Source organism: Rutidosis leptorrhynchoides, chromosome 4 (assembly GCF_046630445.1).
Source record: "Rutidosis leptorrhynchoides isolate AG116_Rl617_1_P2 chromosome 4, CSIRO_AGI_Rlap_v1, whole genome shotgun sequence".
Lineage (NCBI taxonomy): Eukaryota > Viridiplantae > Streptophyta > Magnoliopsida > Asterales > Asteraceae > Rutidosis > Rutidosis leptorrhynchoides.
In genome coordinates, this window is record NC_092336.1 from 78265441 (window position 1) to 78286289 (window position 20849).

Below are 20849 nucleotides of genomic sequence, written 5' to 3' on the forward strand. Positions count from 1 at the left end.
ACTTCGTTATCTATCTCAAGTGTTTCAAGTTTTCAAGGATGGTTTTATTGGATCGTAAAAGACTTTTGTTTTACTAGTTTAGCTCAAATTGTTTGTCTAGGTTATGTTTCATTGTGTTGTAGGTTTTAGAACGAAAAAAAAAAAAAAAAAAAAAAATTTCAAATTTTCTATCATTGCCCTTCCCAGACAAAAAAGTGATCGTATCAAATGTTAACCTTAATTGAATTAAATTTAAATTTAATTAAATTTCCAATTAAATTAATTAATTAACTGTATCATGTACGGAGTACTCCTTACTCCTATAATTTAATTTTAAAGGATGGATGGATGGATCCCAAACATCTTTTACAAATTAATTTTAATTTATTTATTTATTTTATAAGTGTATAAATATACCTATAAATACAGATATACATATACTCCGTATTTTCGTATAGAAGCACTTGACTCTCCCTCCCTCCGAAACCGACTCTACTCCGTTCCCTTCAAATTACCCTATTAATAATTTTAAATTTTAATTTTAATTTTATTTTAAGTTTAATTCTAAATTTATTTTAAATCAACTGTTTAAAATAACTTTCGAGCCCTAATTTCCGCCAAAATCCCCAATTCTTTTTTTCCTCCCTCAAACTTCTTCAGTTTTTCGAACACTTGTATGTGATTCGTGCACAAGTAGTCCAGATCTAAACGTTTATAACTATGGTCGTTAACGGACGTCCAATAAAAAGAATGAAACGACGAGTAACGGCCGATCTGAACGACTTTTTGACTTTTCCGGCCGGAGAAAACACGGCGACGGCGCCGTTTAGGACAAGCGTGAGAGAGTTTTTACTCCTGCACGCGTTGTTACCGCCGCCTTCAAATCTATTACCACACCTGTTGACGTGGCAGATATTATTTAGGGTTGGTGAAGAGAGGAGTGATGTGAATGGTGATGCGTCTGTTATTCTTGATGTTATTGAAGAAGATGTGATGAGATCTAGATCGGTGTATTGTGATCAGTGCCGAGTTGTTGGTGAGTTAACTCAACTCGACCGAACGATTTAGTTTGACTTTCTCATTATATTGGTCAATTATTATTTTCTAAAAAAATCAATATAATTGCGAGCTGTATTGGCGGGAAGTTTGGTAAAGTTTTTTAATCTGATTGATACACACGTATCGAATAAGCGATGTCACCATAATTTAACAGGCCCAAACATCACCTATGTCTTTTTTATTTTAATAATTAATAATTAATAATTAAATTATATAAATTTAAAATCTATTTAAGTACTCCGTCGACCGTCAGTCTCTATTGAGTATTGAGTATTTGTTTTAAAGCCGTCCCAAATTAAATTAATAGTCTAAAACTAATTTATTAAAATTTACTTTACAAAATATGTGAAAGATAAGCTATTAATGAAAATAATGAGTAGTAAACTTTAAATATTTTTTCAAACATAAAAATATAGTAAAGTTTTAGAAATATCAACTTCCTTAATATAATTAGCATTATTCTTTTATTCTTTATCAAAAATAAAATACCTTAAAGTCACCAAACATAATTTTTTACTAAATAATTGTTGGATGTGTGAGAATCACCTCTTACCATTAAAGAATATTCATTTTTCATTTTACATACTATAATAAGTATGAAAGATTTTTTTTTTTCTGTATCCCCTAATAAAACCATTTTTTAATATTTAAGATTGGTTGGGTAAAAAGCCAGAATTTAAAATTTAGATCAACAATAATCGGAGTAAAATTAAAATATATGTTTGGAGCGGAAACCCGGGGGTAAATAAAAAGTAGTATATAACTACACGTAATCCATTGGATTTGGGAATTTGTTTCTTAATTATAAATTATAATTGAAAATTGAATTGAATTGAATAAACTTGATACATGAAGGGTGGAGCGGAAACCCGGTATGTGGGAAGAGGTACCATTTCATAATAACGGGTCATGGGGCCTCCATTGGTGGCTACAACAAGTCTTGTGCTGCTTGTGGTACTTACCTTCAATTGACTTATTCAAGGTCTGCTCTCTGCTGCGTGTGTTTGTTTCCCTAAAATCTTTTTCATTTTTTTTTTTTTTTTCCTTTCTAACTTTAGCTCATATCAGCAAGTACTTATAATTAATTGCAATCATAAAACAGTTAATGGGGTCACGGAGATGTTAGTGAATGTCATATATGAAGTTCAAAGCACAATACACAATAGTGATTCTTGTATATAGTTACCTGGGGTTTATAGTTACTTTTTTGAGCATTTGTTCTGATGTTGAGCTTTTGCAGGTGCAAATCATGCAACCATGTTATGACTACTGAAGAAGTTGAGGACTGGATGTATAAACAATTGGAGGATACCAATCATCTGTTACATGGTGTGGTCCATGCGAATGGGTTTGGTCACCTACTCAGAGTCAACGGCCGAGAAGGTGGGTCCCGTGTCCTCTCGGGCGCTCATATTATGGACTTCTGGGATCGTATTTGCAAAGTACTTGGAGTCAGGTTAGGGATCTTTCATAACATAATTGAGGTTTAAAAATGTTAACGTATCGTGTTTCTAATTATTTTATCATACAGACAAGTGAGTGTTACGGATGTGTCTAAGAAATACGGTATGGAGTTTCGGCTACTTCATTCTGTTGTTAAGGGTAATCCTTGGTATGGCGATTGGGGTTACGAGTTTGGTGCAGGAAGCTATGCTATTACTCGTGAAGATTACAAAAATGCAATTGAAACTCTAGCAAATGTCCCGTTGTATACCTTTTCTTCACAAGGAAGTAAACCTCAAACACATTTGCAGGACTTGATTGCGTTTTACCAATCTCGTTCAGAGTTGGAAATTGAAACTGTTAGGGATTTGTTCCGTTACTTGACTACGTTAATGCATAACGCCGCCAAAAACCGCACAATGGTTGGAAGGACCAGTAAGAAGGCTAAACCGAGTGAGTGTAGGGTGTTATCTGTTTGGAATGCGAGTGACATTGTACTTGTTGAGGAAGCAATGTTTAGAGTATTGAGAGCAGTTAGTGGGACATCGTGGGTCAGTTTGCGTTCTTTACGTGGGGCCGTTTGCAGAGTGGGGCCACCTGAACTTCTAGATCACTGCCTCAAGGAACTAAAAGGGAAACAAGTACCTAACGGTATGGTGGTTGACGCCCGTTCCAATCCAGAATCGGGTGCTCTTGAATACAGGTTAGTAATTCACACTTGCTATCTGCAGTAACCCACTAGACCCAACCCATTTTGCCACCTCTGCTATTATGGTTGTGGCCTATTTTCCCATCTATACTCCTATAGTTGTTTATGTTAAGTTCACTAAATGTTTCTATCAATATTTGCAGGCTTGAACCTGGTAGCTTGCCACTGATTTCTGCCCACAGAGACGATCCAATTGCTATCTGCCCGTCTGAAGACCTTTTGCTGCGAGATCTAAGATACTTATACAAAGCTTTACTATATCCTCGATCCATGGTTAATCACGTACCTATCACAAAGAGTAACACAATGGTAAACTCTGCAATGAAACTTCTTGATTGCAAGCAGTTTGTCAAAAACTACCACCCTGAAAGCTTATATTCAAAAGCAAACCCGAACTCACTAATACTCTCATGTAAACCAGAACTCACTGAACAAATTTCGCTAAACCTACCTCCAGAATATATTATCCTTTCCCCAAACGCCACCATTCACTACCTTAAAGTCGAAGCATCAAAGGCTTTTCAAGAAGTGTATATAATTCTGAGAAGATTCCAAGCAGAAGAGCTTGTTGGACATACGGGTGTTGATGATTCTACCAAAATCAAGCTTTTGGGCGGGTCAAAAGTTGAGACGCTTACTCTTCGTGGGAAGTGTCAAAATGGGCTTAGTAAGTTTCGAATGGAAAGAGGGGAGGAGACGTGGACAATGGATTGTCGGTGTGGGGCACAGGATGATGATGGGGAAAGGATGTTAGCGTGCGATGTATGTGGGGTTTGGCAACATACTCGATGTGCAGGTATTCCTGATTGCAATATGGCGCCGGGGAAGTTTGTTTGCTGTAAATGTGACCATGTTCGTGACGGAAATGGGGCTATGTTGAAGGGGAGCTTGTTTGAAGTTGGTGGAAAAGTGGATCTGTTTCGGGGTTGTCGTGTCTCGATGCATCTCGGTGGCTAATTTTTTGCCTGATTTTGTAAATTTTTGCCTTTTTGAAGTTGCCTTTCAGATTTTGGTGCATGAGGTGATCTAACGTCTAGCGAAAATGTGTAAATATTTAGACTTATATAGCCTCGTAGTCTCGAATAAAGGACTTAGCCATCGATCTCCTTTCTGCATTTTTTTTTTCCTGTTGAAAAAAAAAAAAAAAAAACAAAAAACTTATGTTGAACCTAGGACCTTTCATAAAACATGAAACCGACAGGGAGTCGACTAGCACCTAGCAAACAACAAACGAAAACCTAACTGCTAAAACTAACAAACACAACCAACCAAGGCACGAGCCAAACAAAACACGGGATGAAATAAGATATAAACAACACTAACATCCAGTCATCCACAACCACAAGATCATAAACAAAAGCAACAACAGAAAAAGAGAAACATGAAAATTGTCAAACACGGCTAACAAACCCGGAACAAACTTAATCGAAGCGAACCTCCTAGCTAACACCAAGCTTTTTCGCCGCCATGTAAGCCTTCCTACCTCGATTCTCAGGTTTGGAGAATTTACCAAAGAACTTGTTTGTAGTTAACCGTTTCGTTCGATCTTGATTCGTAAAAACCGTTGGATACGCACTCTCGTCCGTAACAGAAGTAGCACCAACATCGAAATTACCAACAGCACCTTCATCTTCAACGATTGGAAAAAGGAACTCCTCGAAACCAGGTTTCATTTTTCAAATTTGATTTCCTAGTCGCACCCGAAAGACAATCGAATGCCACTTTGTAATCACGAGTGAATATCCATGCCTTGAGGCACCTTTTTTCACAAACTTATACCAAAACACGGGCCCGCCATCTAACCTTCCAAGCATAAATGGGGAGTCAAACCTCCTCAACCGCAATGCTACTCGAACCCACGTTTGAACCACCATAATAATCAACAACCGAGGCTTCGATAAATAACTTTTGAACCGCTTCACCATAATCAACATCCTTCATCTACACCGATAACAATCCGATTCAACTTTGAGACCCAATCCGATGACCAAGCATCGTTCCACCCCTGATTAATACAAGCAAAATTGGTAACTTCGTTGACTCAAACATGCGTGCTAAGACCACCCTCATTGGCCTCCAACACGACATCGACTAGATCATGGATATGTTTGACCTTAGATGATTCGACGGAAACAAAAAGAGATCCAAATACACCAACACCAACAGAAGGTTTAACAGAACAGAAACAAAGTTATTAAACATAAAAGAACATATTATAAAAATTCATAAGTGGATAGTTTTTAGTGCATAATCAGATTTAACTATATTTGAATACGAAATCAAAAGTACTGATACATAATTTAGATTTAAGTCACCTTCGATTACTGTCGAAAGAATTTCAATGTACAACATCTGTTAACAACAAACAACTATTCAAGATTTGTGGCAAAGATTTGTACAATAGAAACTGCTGCATCAAATCATAAACTATACCATGTCATTCGAGTAAGAGCACCCAAAGAAAACATGCTTACACACCTAACAAAATACATAAACAATTACTTTGTCATTGCAGCTACAGAAAAAAAAGATAATAAACGATAAAGAGAACTTTGAAAGCAAAAAATCTAGACTACCATAAACATTCAATTTTAAGTTGCTTTAGTAATATTAATAAGGTACCAAAACATAAAATCCAAAACTTTCAGAAATAATGAAACCAGACGACGAGAATTTGCGAAGCTAAGGTTCAATTCTGTTTTACATTATCCATTCATATATCTGACTGCAATTATCAAATGCTCGATCTATCGTCGTTTTGACTTGTTATTTGATGACCTCTTGTTGTTTTTTCCATGAAACTTCTCAACTTCCTCGTCATCTTCACCACCTCTCCTTCTCTTATGACCTCCCCCTTCCTTTATTTTCTACATTTTTTACAAAAACAAGTTCAGTACACAGCATAAAATCATATTCTTAATTCTATTAAAAAAATTCCCTTTTATACCATCGCAGTTAAACGTTTGGCCTCGGTCACACGTTCCAAGAAGAACAGAACTTCCTCTTCTTGGGCTGGATACTCTGGCAGCTTATAACCTGAACCATTCAATGGTAAATAAATAATTGAGAGCTATACGCATTAAAAAAGAGACTTTTCATACTTCTCTACCCGAATAAAAAAACTAAATGGCCAATAATGTCTGGGCTTACCAATAAGTTTCTCTATTTGGAGATACCACTCGAGTTCATACTGATTTATTAAAGAGATTGCAACCCCAGTCCGCCCCGCACGTGCAGTTCTTCCCACTCGATGAAAATAATCCTGAAATTCCATTTCACACCTCATTAAATGCTCCAAATGCCAGCTGTACATCCTTACAATTCAAACATGTTGTAATTTTACCTTTGAGTTTGTAGGTATATCATAATTTATAACCAACTCAACAGATGGAATATCGAGCCCTCTGCTAGCTACATCAGTACAAATAAGAATATTACACTCTCCAGCCTTGAACTTGTTCAGCGCTCCCAGTCTTTTTGCCTGTTAACAACATCAAGAAACTAAGAATAAAAAGCACAATGTGATAAATGTTTGAAAAGTCAAAATGGTACCTGAGTCATTTGTCCAGAAATCGGTATTGCCCGAAAGTTAAGGTTCCGTAGCATAAGAGATAGATGGCGGGTTGCTTCACATGTACGGGTGAAAACCATCGATGTAGTTTCAGATTTTTCATTCAAGATATATACTAGATAACAATCCTGTAGATACAAAAGTACTTATATTTTAAGTCATATACTTCATATATGATTAAAATCTAGTAGTCAGGTTACAAACCTTATGCTTAGCAGGAACAAAACGATACTTTTGATTCAAGGTAATAACAGTGGAATATTTGGAGTCAGCTTCAATCTGAAATAAATTAATAAAAAATGGTAAACCATCTTACACATTAAAAAGACTTGCAGTTTTTAAGAAACGTTTATAATGCTACCTTTACAGGATTCCTTAGACAAGCCCTCTGTAGTTTTTTCACCTGAAATGTTCATAAAACATCAGCATATGCAAACACAATTCTTCACATGAAAGGTCAAAAATTCATATTATAACACTAATGACAATCATAAATAAATTCTAAAAATACAACGTGACGTAAAACATTCACACCTTTTTGGTCATAGTAGCAGAAAACAAGTATGTTCTTCTCTCACGGGGAATGGCATTAAGGATCTCATCGAGGGATTTCTCAAAATCGACATTTAGTAACCTATCTGCCTCATCCAACACCTGACAAATAGGCAATGAGAAAATCAAACATGTATATTAAATTTTTTTTTTAAATAAAAACACTATTCACAAAAAAATATAATAGTATGTCGATATGCAAAAGGAAAATCAAACTAAGACCATCGGGCATCAATTGGCTAACTTAGCAAGAGAGAACATGCTAAAAAAAATTGTCAAAATTCTTATTTTTTTACCAAGTACTTGATGGTACGAAGAGAAAAGCCTTTAGTATTTGATAAATGATCCACGAGACGTCCAGGCGTGGCAACCTACATCAAGAGAAACTCATATAAGACGCATTTCATGACAAAACAATCATGTTCAGTGCGAATAATATAATGTTTCGAGAAATCGAAATGTTATTTGAGAAGACAAATCAGCATGTGATTTAACAAACATTTGTGAACATAAAAGGTGAACTGAAAAATATAGAGATCATGGGCAAGTATATCTTACGACAATATGTGGTCGCTTTCCAAGTTGAATGCTTTGTTGCAGTTGGTCAACCCCTCCAACAAGCTGCAAAATTAGAAGAACTAATCACACAAAATCCTAAACCCTAACTTAAGAGTTTATAAAAAAGGCATTAGTTATTCAATACTCCGTAGTTGATATCCATCACTGTCGTTTTCAGCCTAAACTTTCTATAACTATATTTTACTATCTTGAATAAATTCTGAAGTGTTATTATTCATTTCAAATGCTCACATTTCCTCTCTAATATATGTTAGGAGTGTTTAATCATGGATATTGTGAGTTTTTACATTGGAAATAATCAATTTAAGAAGGCTTAACCATAGTTGATAGCCCTAAGGGTTACCATTAGCATTTTAAAAAAAAAAATTCATAAATATATACGTCCTCGCATTCAAAGTTTTAAGAAATAAATAGAATTATGTAACACGACAATAAAAGAAGAAAAAAAATCATCCTATGTCTGCAAACTCGATAGATCATAGCAAGTTATCAACTAAACAAAAGCTCACCACTGCAGACTTTACACCAATGCTTGATCCCAAAGCCTCAAATTGTTCAGCAATCTGAATTGCAAGTTCCCTACAACACCATAAACAAAACATTAAATATAATATAATCTATTTCAATAGAACAAATAACCAAGAAACGAAATTAGAAACCTCGTCGGAGAAAGCACTAGAGCAAAGAATGCCTGTGGAGCATCCAATAATGATTGTATTATTGGCAATGCAAAAGCTCCGGTTTTACCCGAACCCGTTTGCGCTACTCCAATTAAATCTTTCCCTAAATATTATTATTATATAATAAAAGCACACAACTTCAGCAACACATACATATAAACAAATATACTTTAATTATTTAAAAAAAAAAAAAAAAAAAAGCAGCAGCAAACAACCTTGAAGTGCAAGAGGAATAGCATCAGCTTGAATTTTAGTAGGTAGTTTCCAGCCCAAACTATCACAAGCTTCAATCAATTGGTCAACGATACCTAACTCTTTAAAAGATTGCACCTCTTCTTCTTCTTCATTTTCTGCTTCTTCTTCTTCTACTACTACTTCTTCTTCTTCCATTTTTTCAATCTGCAAAAAATCATACTTCAGACTGATTATTCGTTATCATAAACTATGCGATATATGTTTTTAATATAATTAGGGTTTACCGATTTTGATCCCATAGGAAACGAAGAAATTATGGTTCTGCTTGATGATTAATTACAACGTATTTCGCCGATTGCAAAAAATGTGAACACAAATTGATGGCTGGAAATTAGGTTCAAGTAAGGGTTTAGGGTTTATTATATTTGGGGAAATTTTTCTATACCGCTACTATTTGGACTGTGGCCCAACGGGCTCCATTCCATGCTTGTTTGGGCTTATGAATTTATTATGATGTTTATTTTACTTTTTTTAAATAAAATTAAACGACGAATTTTTTTATTTTTTTCGAACGGCTAAACGACGATTTTGTAATTGAACTGAAATTGAAACTTTAAATAAGTCAGACACTTAATTTAATTTTTATGTTTGATGTTTGATTTTTTTGAATAAATTGGTAAATAGTTAAACAAGTAAAACATGTCATAGAAAAACTAGTAACCTACATGTGCTTTTCAGTTCAATATGATCAGATTAAAGTTGAGATATACAAAATCACCAATGAAGCATTTATTTCAGTTAATCATAATTCAGACTCAGAACCATCAATTAATATTTTCGATGATTAACTACACATTGCAGTTTTGATCAATGGAATACATTGTAATATAAAAGATAAAGACAATAATTAGTAGAAATACAAGATAATGTTATGTTGTTCCGAAAAAGATATACTAGATGATGTTAAAATTTATCTTTATTATAATAATGAAAGCGGAAAACATGATAAAAATGCAAGTGTTGTGGATAGAAAGACAATGTAATTTATAATAGGATTTGTTTCCAAAGGATCCTGAACGGACTTTTAGGCCATGTTTGACTCACGCGTGTCTAAATTCAATTTTAATATCGCCTGAATCTCATTGATTCCGTGAGCCAAACGGGGAGTTAGGTGTTGTTTGTTTTTTAGTCTGCATATCTTATTATGTCTTATGTATGCGTGTTCGCAGACGTTTTTACTGCAGACCTGTTTGTTTTTCTGAAGACATAAGATAACATAACGTATTATTCTGTCTTCAAACTCGTAGACTTGGAAATATGCTTCTAAGTGATGCAGACAATATTAAATTATTTTGCGGACATAAAAACAGTCTTCACTATTTAGCATATATACCTTTTGAGCCACATCTTTTCTATACATATGGTCCACTGATCTTTAAACAAAATATCTTAAAAAAACAAACACCTTAGTATTTGATGGGGCCGTTGGCCGATGATGCAACAAACATATACAGAGTAACATATAACATAAACACAATATAATAATATCGTTCTATATTTATGAAAATATATTGATTAATAGCATATTGTCACAACCCAATAAGTTTGTGGCCCAACCCACTAAGATTATGACCCAATTAAGGGTTTTAACCCAAGAACTTCATGGAAGGCCCAAGAACATCATGGAAGCTCCCTAGAACTTTCCCATGAGTTCTTCCATGGAATGGTATGGAATGTTCATGGAAATATCTATCTCCATGTATATACTTGAAGTTTCTAGTACTTAGATCCTAACCATTGATTTAGATTAATCTTAGCCATCCATTTTGTGTTAGAAGTAGTATAAATAGGGGTGGTCTCATTTGGCACACCACACCTCAAATCTCAAAACATTCTCTCTTGTAAAGCATTCTCAAGCAATATAAGTATTTTCTTCAATTCCACTTGTTCTATAATATTTTCTCTTTTGGTTACTTGAATCATTATAAGGTCCGAGTAAGGCTGACTTAGTAGAGACTAAGTGTCGCACGTGAGCTTATTGAGATAAGTCCGTGACATTTGGTATCAAGAGCAAGGTCGATTCAAGGAGATGGCAACCGAGACAGAGAAGAATGTGAGCGCAACAAGTGGTGTGATGGGTGATGAGACTCGTGGTCGGGTAGAGACTCGACAAGGAGCCAAGAAGAACCGAGGTATGTCCAAAGACTTTATCGCAAACTTGGACAAGAGGATCATGGATGTAGAGACATCCATGGACGACGTGAAAGCAAAGGTCGAAGACGTCCACCAACGTTTGGATGGTTTGGACGGGGACTTTGACGAATTGAAAGATGATTGCAAGAGTGCAATCAACGTGCTAGACGTTGACATGCGACGTGAGATCCATGACTTAAGGGGTATGCTCATGGGTGAGATTACGAAGTTGCGAGGCGAAATGGAGGGGGAGGTCTCCACTATTCACCAACGCCTCGTGGATTTACAAACCAACATGAACTCTTGTTTGAGATTCATGGCTAGTGGGGGTAGCAACACTGGATGCAATGATCCGAAGGTGGACGTTCCCAAGCCGTCACCGTTCGTGGGGAAGCGGGAAGCCCGAGCGGTTGATGATTTTATATGGGAGATGGAACAATACTTGGAGGGAGTCAACATAGTGGATGATGCAATGAAGATCAAGACGGCAACCCGTTACCTGAAGGATACCGCAGCGTTATGGTGGCGTCGTCGATATGGAGATATCGAGAAAGGTACGGTTACTATTGATACTTGGGATGATTTCCTTACTGAACTTAAGAATCAATTCTACCCCAAGAATGCTCAAAAGGATGCGATGAGTCGTCTACGTAAATTACATCATTCCGGGACGATTCGGGAGTATATTAAAGAATTCACGAACCTTAGCCTGGAGGTCCCAGATATTCCCGATGATATTCTCCTCTTCTATTTTCTCGATGGTTTGCAACCTTGGGCTAAAACGGAGTTGGAGAGACGAGGAGTCCAAGACCTTGCCACCGCAATTGCTCAAGCGGAGGCACTAGTCGACCATGCTAATAGGAAAGATTCGTTCAAGTCAAAAGATAAGAAGGTGAGCCATGAGAAAGGTGGGGGAGATAAGCCCGCCCAATCAAGGAATGATAATACACGTAAGCCACCAACCGGGAATAACAAGAGCATAAAAACTTCTTACAAGAATGATGGATGTTTCATATGTGATGGACCGCATAGAGCCCGAGATTGTCCGAAGAAAGCTAGCCTTCATGCTATGGAAGCTCAAAAGGCGGGTTGTCAGGATGAGGAGCGGTGCATAGGATCAATGCATATCCTCAACGCAATCAAGGCCAAGACGGAGATACCCAAGGTAGTGGCTAAAGGACTCCAATTCGTAGATATTAACATTTGTGGAGATCGGGTACGAGCTTTGGTGGATACGGGAGCAACTCATAACTTTATCTCCACCGATGAAGCCAAAAGGCTAGGACTTAAGGAAACAAAAGAGAGTGGCATGATGAAGACGGTGAACACGAGTGCCAGACAGATTAGTGGGGTGGCTAAAGACGTATATGTGAAGATTGGAGAATGGGAAGGAATGATTGATCTCTCAGTCGTGCCTATGGACGACTTCAAGTTAGTACTTGGGATGGAGTTCCTAGATAAGGTACGCGGTTTCCCTATGCCGTTTGCTAATTCACTGTGTATCTTGGATGGTGAGAAGACTTGTATGGTGTCAACCGAACGTGGAAGCAAGAGTGCATCCAAGTCACTTTCGGCCATGCAATTCAAGAAGGGGTACAACAAGAATGAGACATGCTATTTAGCGGTAGCAAAGCAAGAGACGGTCGAAGATAAGGGAAAACTAGAGGTACCCAAGGAAATTGAGAAGGTCCTCGATGAGTTCAAGGATGTCATGCCCAAGGAGTTACCAAAAAAGTTACCACCTAGGAGGGAGGTTGACCATGCGATCGAGTTGGAGCCGGGATCAAAACCACCTTCCAAAGCCCCATACCGAATGCCACCACCCGAGTTGGAGGAGTTGCGAAGACAACTCAAGGAGTTGCTGGATGCGGGATACATCCGACCGTCAAAATCCCCGTATGGTGCTCCGGTACTATTTCAAAGAAAGAAGGATGGGTCCTTGCGGATGTGTATAGATTACCGGGCACTTAACAAGGTAACTATCAAGAACAAATACCCAATCCCACTTATTGCTGATTTGTTCGATCAACTTGGGAAGGCGAGATACTTCTCCAAGTTAGACTTGAGATCGGGATATTATCAAGTCCGAATTGCCGAAGGAGATGAGGCTAAGACCACATGCGTGACGAGGTATGGCGCTTATGAATTCCTAGTCATGCCCTTTGGTTTAACCAATGCCCCTGCCACATTTTGTACTTTGATGAACAAATTATTCCACCCGTTCCTCGACAAGTTTGTCGTGGTGTACTTAGATGACATAGTCGTATATAGCGACACCATGGAAGATCATGTGAGGCACTTGAAACAAGTTTCCAAGTACTAAGGGATAATAAGTTGTATGTGAAACTAGAGAAATGCTCATTTGGATTAAAAGAGGTGGAATTTCTTGGACATCGAATAAAAGATGGGAAGTTGCTGATGGACGGGGCTAAGATCAAGGCAATCCAAGAGTGGGAGGCACCAACCAAGGTTACTGATTTACGATCTTTCCTTGGTTTAGTAAACTACTATCGTCGTTTTATCAAGGGATACTCGGCGAAAGCGGCTCCATTGACAGAATTGTTAAAGAAGAACAAAGCTTGGTTGTGGGATGAGAAATGTCAAGCAGCATTCGAGGAGTTGAAAGGAGCTGTCATGGAAGAACCGGTGTTGAGACTTCCGGATGTGACCATTCCGTTCGAGTTACACACAGACGCATCAGACTTTGCTATTGGAGGAGTTCTAATGCAAGAAGGTCACCCAATCGCGTTTGAAAGTCGAAAACTTAACGAGACAGAAAGGAAGTACACTGTGCAAGAGAAAGAGATGACAGCGATTATTCATTGTTTGAGGACATGGAGGCATTATCTTTTGGGATCAAGGTTCGTGATCAAGACGGATAATGTGGCAACGAGTTATTTTCAAACCCAAAAGAAGTTGAGTCCCAAACAAGCTCGTTGGCAAGACTTCTTAGCTGAATTTGACTATGTGTTGGAGTATAAGCATGGGAAAGCCAGTGTGGTAGCTGATGCCCTAAGTCGTAAGGCGGAGTTTGCAGCGATCACAAAACCACAATTCTTCCTTCAAGATCGTATAAAGGAGGGATTAGAGCATGATCCTATAGCCAAAAACCTTGTTGGATTGGCTCGAGATGGGAAAACGCGAAGGTTTTGGCTCAAGGGTGATCTATTATTCACCAAAGGAGACTGGTTATATGTGCCTAAGTGGGGTGATCTTAGACGGACAATCTTGAAGGAGTGTCATGATTCAAAGTGGGCTGGTCATCCAGGTATTAAGAGGACGCTGGCATTAGTAGGAGGCACTTATTATTGGCCAAGGATGGAAGACGACGTAGAGACGTACGTGCGGACATGCCTAATATGCCAACAAGATAAGATAGAGCAACGCCAACCAGGAGGACTATTACAGCCGCTACCTACACCTAAAGGACCATGGGAGAGTGTTTCCATGGACTTCATTACTTGCTTACCTAAGTCGGAAGGGTGTGGGAGTATTATAGTCGTGGTAGACCGGTTTTCTAAGTATGGTACCTTCATAGCCGCATCATCCGAAGTTACCGCGGATGAAACCGCAAAACTATTTTTCAAGAATGTGGTGAAGTATTGGGGGATACCGCATGTGATAGTAAGTGATCGAGATCCGAGGTTCACAGGGCGTTTTTGGACGGAGTTGTTCAAGATCATGGGGACGGACTTGAATTTCTCCACGAGTTTTCATCCCCAAACAGACGGACAGACGGAAAGGGTGAATGCACTATTGGAGCTCTATCTTCGACACTATGTAAGTGCAAATCAACATGATTGGACTAAGCTTCTTGATATTGCTCAGTTCTCTTATAACATGCAAAGGAGTGAGTCCACGGGGAAGAGTCCTTTTGAGTTGGTGACAGGACGCCAACCATTGACCCCGAATGCTTTGGCCGCTTCATATGATGGAAGCAGCCCAGCCGCTTATAGAACGATGAAGGAGTGGCACGAACAAGCCGACTTGGCGCGAGCATCACTAGATAAGGCGGCCAAGAAAATGAAGAAATGGGCGGATGAGAAAAGACGACATGTTGAGTTCAAAGTTGGGGACCAAGTGATGGTGAAGCTTTTACCTCAACAATTCAAAACATTTAGGAAGGTGCACAAAGGATTGATCCAGAGATATGAAGGCCCATTCCCGGTAATTGGACGTGTTGGGAATGTATCTTATCGAGTTCAACTACCGCCCAAATTAAAGATTCATCCAGTCTTCCACGTAAGTTTTCTAAAACCTTATCATGGGGACGAGGAAGACCCAGAACGAGGAGTTTCCAAACGAGCACCAATGGCAGTTGCGACTTCATTCGATCGTGAAGTGGAAGATATCTTGTTGCATCGAACGGTACGGAGACGAGGTGTGCCGAGCTATAAAGAATACCTAGTTAAGTGGCGTAACTTGCCCGATAGTGAAGCAAGCTGGGAAGCTGAAGACTTATTGTGGCAGTTCACAGACAAAATCAAGAAGTATCACGAGGATCACACGACGAGGACGTCGCGAGCTTAGGTGGGGGAGAATGTCACAACCCAATAAGTTTGTGGCCCAACCCACTAAGATTATGACCCAATTAAGGGTTTTAACCCAAGAACTTCATGGAAGGCCCAAGAACATCATGGAAGCTCCCTAGAACTTTCCCATGAGTTCTTCCATGGAATGGTATGGAATGTTCATGGAAATATCTATCTCCATGTATATACTTGAAGTTTCTAGTACTTAGATCCTAACCATTGATTTAGATTAATCTTAGCCATCCATTTTGTGTTAGAAGTAGTATAAATAGGGGTGGTCTCATTTGGCACACCACACCTCAAATCTCAAAACATTCTCTCTTGTAAAGCATTCTCAAGCAATATAAGTATTTTCTTCAATTCCACTTGTTCTATAATATTTTATCTTTTGGTTACTTGAATCATTATAAGGTCCGAGTAAGGCTGACTTAGTAGAGACTAAGTGCCGCACGTGAGCTTATTGAGATAAGTCCGTGACAATATGTTGACACTCTATATTTATGAAAATATATTGATTGATAGCATATGTTGACACACCGTTGAATGCTCATTTTAAATCATAATCACTCCTCAATGACTGATGTCATATTTGTATATCTTCTATCTTTAAACCATTGATTTGAATTTCAACTACTGATTAGAATTACATTCAAAATATTATGTATCGTAGACATTCCTCCTATTTTGTTATATCTAAATTAATTATTTGTCTGTCAACAAATTAGTTATATGTCCCCTTTCTAATTAAATATTATTTATACATTTATATTTATTACTATTACTAACAAATTGTGCATTAACTAATTATTGATATTAATCCGCGATGTCACGAGTTATAAACTGATAGTACAAATACAAAATGTGAGGTTAAAAAGTGAAACATCTCATGTGCATGATTCAAACTCGAATCCACCAAAATGATTTAATTAGTAGATTAAAAACAATTGATTAAATAAGCAAACAAAACCTATCCACAGGTAAACAAAAACAGTTCCACTTCAAAAATTAGCCTTGTTTTCAGCAAACTTCAACAAAAAGTCAAAAACTAGAGGCTTGAAATTGTCCTGTTCGTTTTTCAACTCAAAAACACCTTTAACGATTCGAGTATACAGTCTTTCCAGCTGTGGCACTCCATAATCAGATGTGCGCTCCAGTAAAAGCTTCTTAGCAGACTCAATTTTACCGTCACTCTCCACATCTAGAATGGTTACATCTTGAGATTTGGACTCACTAACCTCATTGGCTGTACTAGCCACCTCATCGCAATCAGGAGGCGAGGTTGTAGGGTTTGCGTCATTTTGATCATCGACTGTTGGTTCTTGAGGCTGCTGAGACCCTTCATCGGCAGTTGAAGCTGAAATTCCACAAAAATTGTAGATTAGATACCCACTATAATGTCATGTTAGATGTTTGTAGAGATAAAAACAAAATACAAATAAGAAGTTACAATTTTACAAGAATGGGCGGCCTAATCTAGCCAAGGGTGTGTTTAATAAAACTGAATGATTAACCGCTAAATGATTCAAAGCACTGAATAAAGTTGGTTCTTAATGAAAAATAATAATCATTTTGAATAAACATTGTGAATGATGTAGAATTACCTTATTAACCTTTGCATGAATAAAAAATATTATAATTGATTAATAAGTGTTATTGATACGAGTATAATTTAAAGAGGATAATATATAAATTTTCGGTGCATAATGGTTAAGAGAGTATTTCAACTCTGTCATCACTGAATGAATGTTGAACCATTCAGCACCATGTGTCATTTAGAGGTAATGCTGAATGGTTTAACATTCAACGCTGAACCATTCAATTAAGAGGTAATCAAACGCATCCTAAGATAACTAATAAGAGACTTGAAATAAATGAGATACAGTAAATCTGTAGTTAGATAAGTAGCTTGGATTTATTCAACTTTCTCTTTTAATATAAAAGCAGGAAAGCAGGATATGAACGCATGTAATAACCTGTATGTGAAGGATCAGCACTCTTTTTGGGCCGCTTCAGAGCTTCATAGCTCTGATCTAAATTAACTTCTGGTTGAGCATGACGAAGACGTGCGATAGCCCTAGTCGTAGTTGCCGCCTGAACAACAGGAACATTCTGGAAACAAGAAACAGAAATATCTTCTGGAAGAGTCAACAGACCACCATTTTCAGCAATCATCTCACAGGAAGCAACCAATGCGGGGTCCATTTGCGATAGCATCCCATGTACCTACAGAGATATCAAAAGTTACAAACAATGGCATAATAAATGAAGCTTTATTCACACTAACAAAACAGCGTACTGAATCTCGAAGTTCATGAGCCCTACTGATGTAACACCCTGATTTTTTTTAAAGTCACAGCGGAAGTCCTGTTTATAAAATATGACACGTAATACAAACGACATCTGTATTACATTACATTAATATCACATCAAATATTAAAATCCGTTACATATATAAAAACCATGTGTTACATTAAGCAAAGACACTATTAACAAAAGACACGAAATCAGAGTCTCGACTTGTCAAACATATCATCCCGCATCTCGTCTTCACCCTGGTATCTAACATGCAATCGTACTGAACCTGCAAGGGTGGAAATGTGGGAGATTAGCACAACTGCTAAGTGAATGGAATCTATCTAACGGATCAAGTCTAAGCATCAATCCATCAACCATATAAAAGTATGCTAACGTCCTAACAGCATACAAACAAATACAACGACAATATGAGGATTGGCGGCTTGTACGAGCACACGACTCCTAGTTGATCGGGCTAGAGTCTACCGATTGTCCTCGCTACTCGATTCACAGTATAGTCATTCGGACGCAGGGGATGCGTCATTCAAACTATACTCCACAATCAGTAGCCTTTGGACCCAACCTCCCCAGGCTCGGTTGACCTCATACGGACTCTAACCTCCCTAGGCTTAGTTATGAGTCCCCAGCCTCCCTAGGCCCGACTGGCGTCAAACACAGTGCACATAATATCACACAATATCATCAACGTGTAATAATTCATTAACATGTTAACCATTATCTAAACATGGCAATGAGATATCTAATCATGGCAATCAGATATAACCACGGTCTAATAAAATAGAGTAAACGACAGTAGCGCGACTTGCTACTCAAACTCTATCCTTAGATAGACCCACTCACCAATCGCCAGCAAAACTCAGTAGTCTAATGTCACTGAGTCTTCTCCTCGTCAGTATCACCTGAGAAATACTGAACAAGTTAGTAAATCACATCACATTTACTAACAATATTTCACTATATATGCATATATACAATACTACCACTTTATATAATATGCATATATAAATATATATATATATATATATATATATATATATATATATATATATATATATATATAAACATGTATATACGAATCATGCCTCATCGTAACAATATATATATATATATATATATATATATATATACACTTACACACACACATATATATATATATCACAATACAACATGCACTTGTATATATTTGTATAAATATATACACACTTACGGATATATTATATATATACACTAAACATGTCCAAACGAGCGGGTCATGAGCAACACGAGCGATTAAACAACACACATGAACCACAAAACAAAGATACGGGTAAACTAGTTGCGCACCACGGCTGCGAACAGCAGCAAAACGGGCTGCAACAGCAACTACAAAATGTTGTAGCAAAACAGTAGCAGCAGAAGCTGCTGTCCATCCGGGTTTCGACCCCAAAATCTATGATTTTTGATTATTTTGGTCGACTTGCAAGTTCACAAAGGTCATAGAAACAGGTCATTAGTAAACAAGCAATCCACCCAAAAAGTCCATTTATACAATAACAACCCAATTACCACTAAAAATGGCTTATGGACTAATAACGGTAATTTATACAAAATGCACACTTATACACATCGAGTCACGAGTAACAACAACAATCTACACACTAGGTACACTTATACCAATTTCGACCCAAATAAAAATTAACCATTGAATCGAGACTAAAACGGGCAAAACCGAGTTATTCCTAATTTAACATGAACGGTTCGAAATCAAGCAACCCGCGCATTTCGCACAAAAAGTCCACTTTAATAAATTACAACCCAAATTAAACTAATAAAATGGGTATTAGAATGATAAAACCAAATGTCCACAAATTAATATAAACGGGTCGGGATCCAATCGGGTAAACCGAAACCTTTCGCGGGCCAAAACAACAAACCACCACCGCCCGACTGCCAACCACCACCGCCGGCTGCCGCCAGCAGCGGCGGTCAGCAGTCAAACAGCAGCAGTAGCAGCTATAGCTGCTGCTTTGGTCAAGAAACAGAAGAAAACAGCAGCGTCAACCAACGGGGAAGCCACCATCGCCAACCACCACCTGACCACCACCAGGTGGACCTGCTGCCGCCGGCAGCGTGGTGGCCGTGGGCAGAAACAGCAGCGGCAGCAGCCATGGCTGCTTCCCATGTCCATGGTGGTTCATGTTTTTGGTGTTCTTGCTAGCTTTTGAAACTAAATCAAATCCATAACAATTTCTAGCAATTATACAAACAATAACTAATATCACTAATTCATCACCAATTTCAAAGATTCAAGCACAAATGCATCTCTTTCTAAAAAAAAAACTTGTATAAACCCTAAAAGCAAGAATTAAAGAGCAAAAATGGGAAGACAAACCTTGTTAGAGAAGCAAGAATTCATAGATTAAAGCTTGTAATTTATCATCATCTTCAATTAATCAAAACTTAGGGTTTAGTTCATGTATGTGTGTGTGTGTCATGATTGAAACAAGAAAAAGGAGAAGAAAAACCACATACAGTAATATAAAACAAGGGGTGGGCGGTTTTTGTTTATTTAATGGTTATTAAATCACTTATCCGATAAAACACGGGTATTTACCTGTTTTCAGAAACGAAACCCACCACAGTAGGGAGTCTAAACGACGAAGTCCAAATTTAATAAATAAAATATCTTTGTGACCCTTGTCACAAAACGCACTCATTGAACTTAATAATTAATTAAATACACTCAATAATTAATTATTTCACTAAAACACATTTTAATACGCAAAAAGGACAAATAGGTAATTTCACCTAGGCCCGACACTAGGATGTTACAAATCTACCCCCTTAAAGAGATTCCGTCCTCGGAATCTGGTCAGTCAATGTCAACAAAGGTCATGAGTGCTACGAACCACCACAACGGGTCACAACTAGACCTTAATCAAAACAGGTCTTACGGTACCCTATAAAGCTCCGTCCATTTCTCGTAGGTCAAGAGATAACTCACAGGCCGAAATTCAAACACACCGTCTACTAAGACTACCGCAAGGGTCAAGACCCGCTAT

At 37.8% G+C, this 20849-nt stretch overlaps 3 protein-coding genes across 4 annotated transcripts in view; 1 reads left to right on the forward strand and 2 right to left on the reverse strand.

The window, feature by feature from the left end:
* Nucleotides 1-699: 699 nt before the first annotated feature.
* Nucleotides 700-4231, forward strand: LOC139844047 (PHD finger protein At1g33420-like). Of its 2 annotated transcripts, XM_071834255.1 has the most exons (5): nt 700-1015; nt 1894-2020; nt 2279-2494; nt 2570-3211; nt 3373-4231. In XM_071834255.1, the coding sequence occupies exons 1-5, from the start codon at nt 700-702 to the stop codon at nt 4145-4147; spliced, it is 2076 nt and encodes a 691-aa protein (XP_071690356.1). In that variant the 3' UTR covers nt 4148-4231. The 2 variants fall into 2 exon arrangements, with proteins under 2 accessions (XP_071690356.1, XP_071690357.1); XM_071834256.1 differs by lacking the exons at nt 700-1015; nt 1894-2020 and having other exon boundaries at nt 2129-2494; nt 2570-3184; nt 3334-4231.
* Nucleotides 4232-5768: 1537 nt separating this feature from the next.
* On the reverse strand, nt 5769-8962 carry LOC139840750 (DEAD-box ATP-dependent RNA helicase 10-like). The gene is made up of 13 exons (XM_071830999.1): nt 8788-8962; nt 8552-8675; nt 8402-8471; nt 7872-7934; nt 7610-7684; nt 7296-7415; nt 7123-7164; nt 6966-7040; nt 6743-6889; nt 6534-6671; nt 6341-6452; nt 6138-6226; nt 5769-6057 (listed from the first exon to the last, which is right to left on the reverse strand). Exons 1-13 carry the CDS (start codon nt 8960-8962, stop codon nt 5938-5940), a joined length of 1350 nt encoding a protein of 449 aa, XP_071687100.1. The 3' UTR covers nt 5769-5937.
* Nucleotides 8963-16490: 7528 nt separating this feature from the next.
* Nucleotides 16491-20849, reverse strand: part of LOC139840751 (ATPase family AAA domain-containing protein At1g05910-like) — a 32304-nt gene continuing 27945 nt past the window's right edge. The window contains exons 9-11 of the mRNA XM_071831000.1: nt 17789-17826; nt 17466-17715; nt 16491-16846 (exon numbers count right to left, since the gene is read on the reverse strand). Coding sequence (XP_071687101.1) covers nt 16491-16846; nt 17466-17715; nt 17789-17826 — 644 coding nt within the window. The remainder of the gene's footprint in view (nt 16847-17465; nt 17716-17788; nt 17827-20849) is intronic.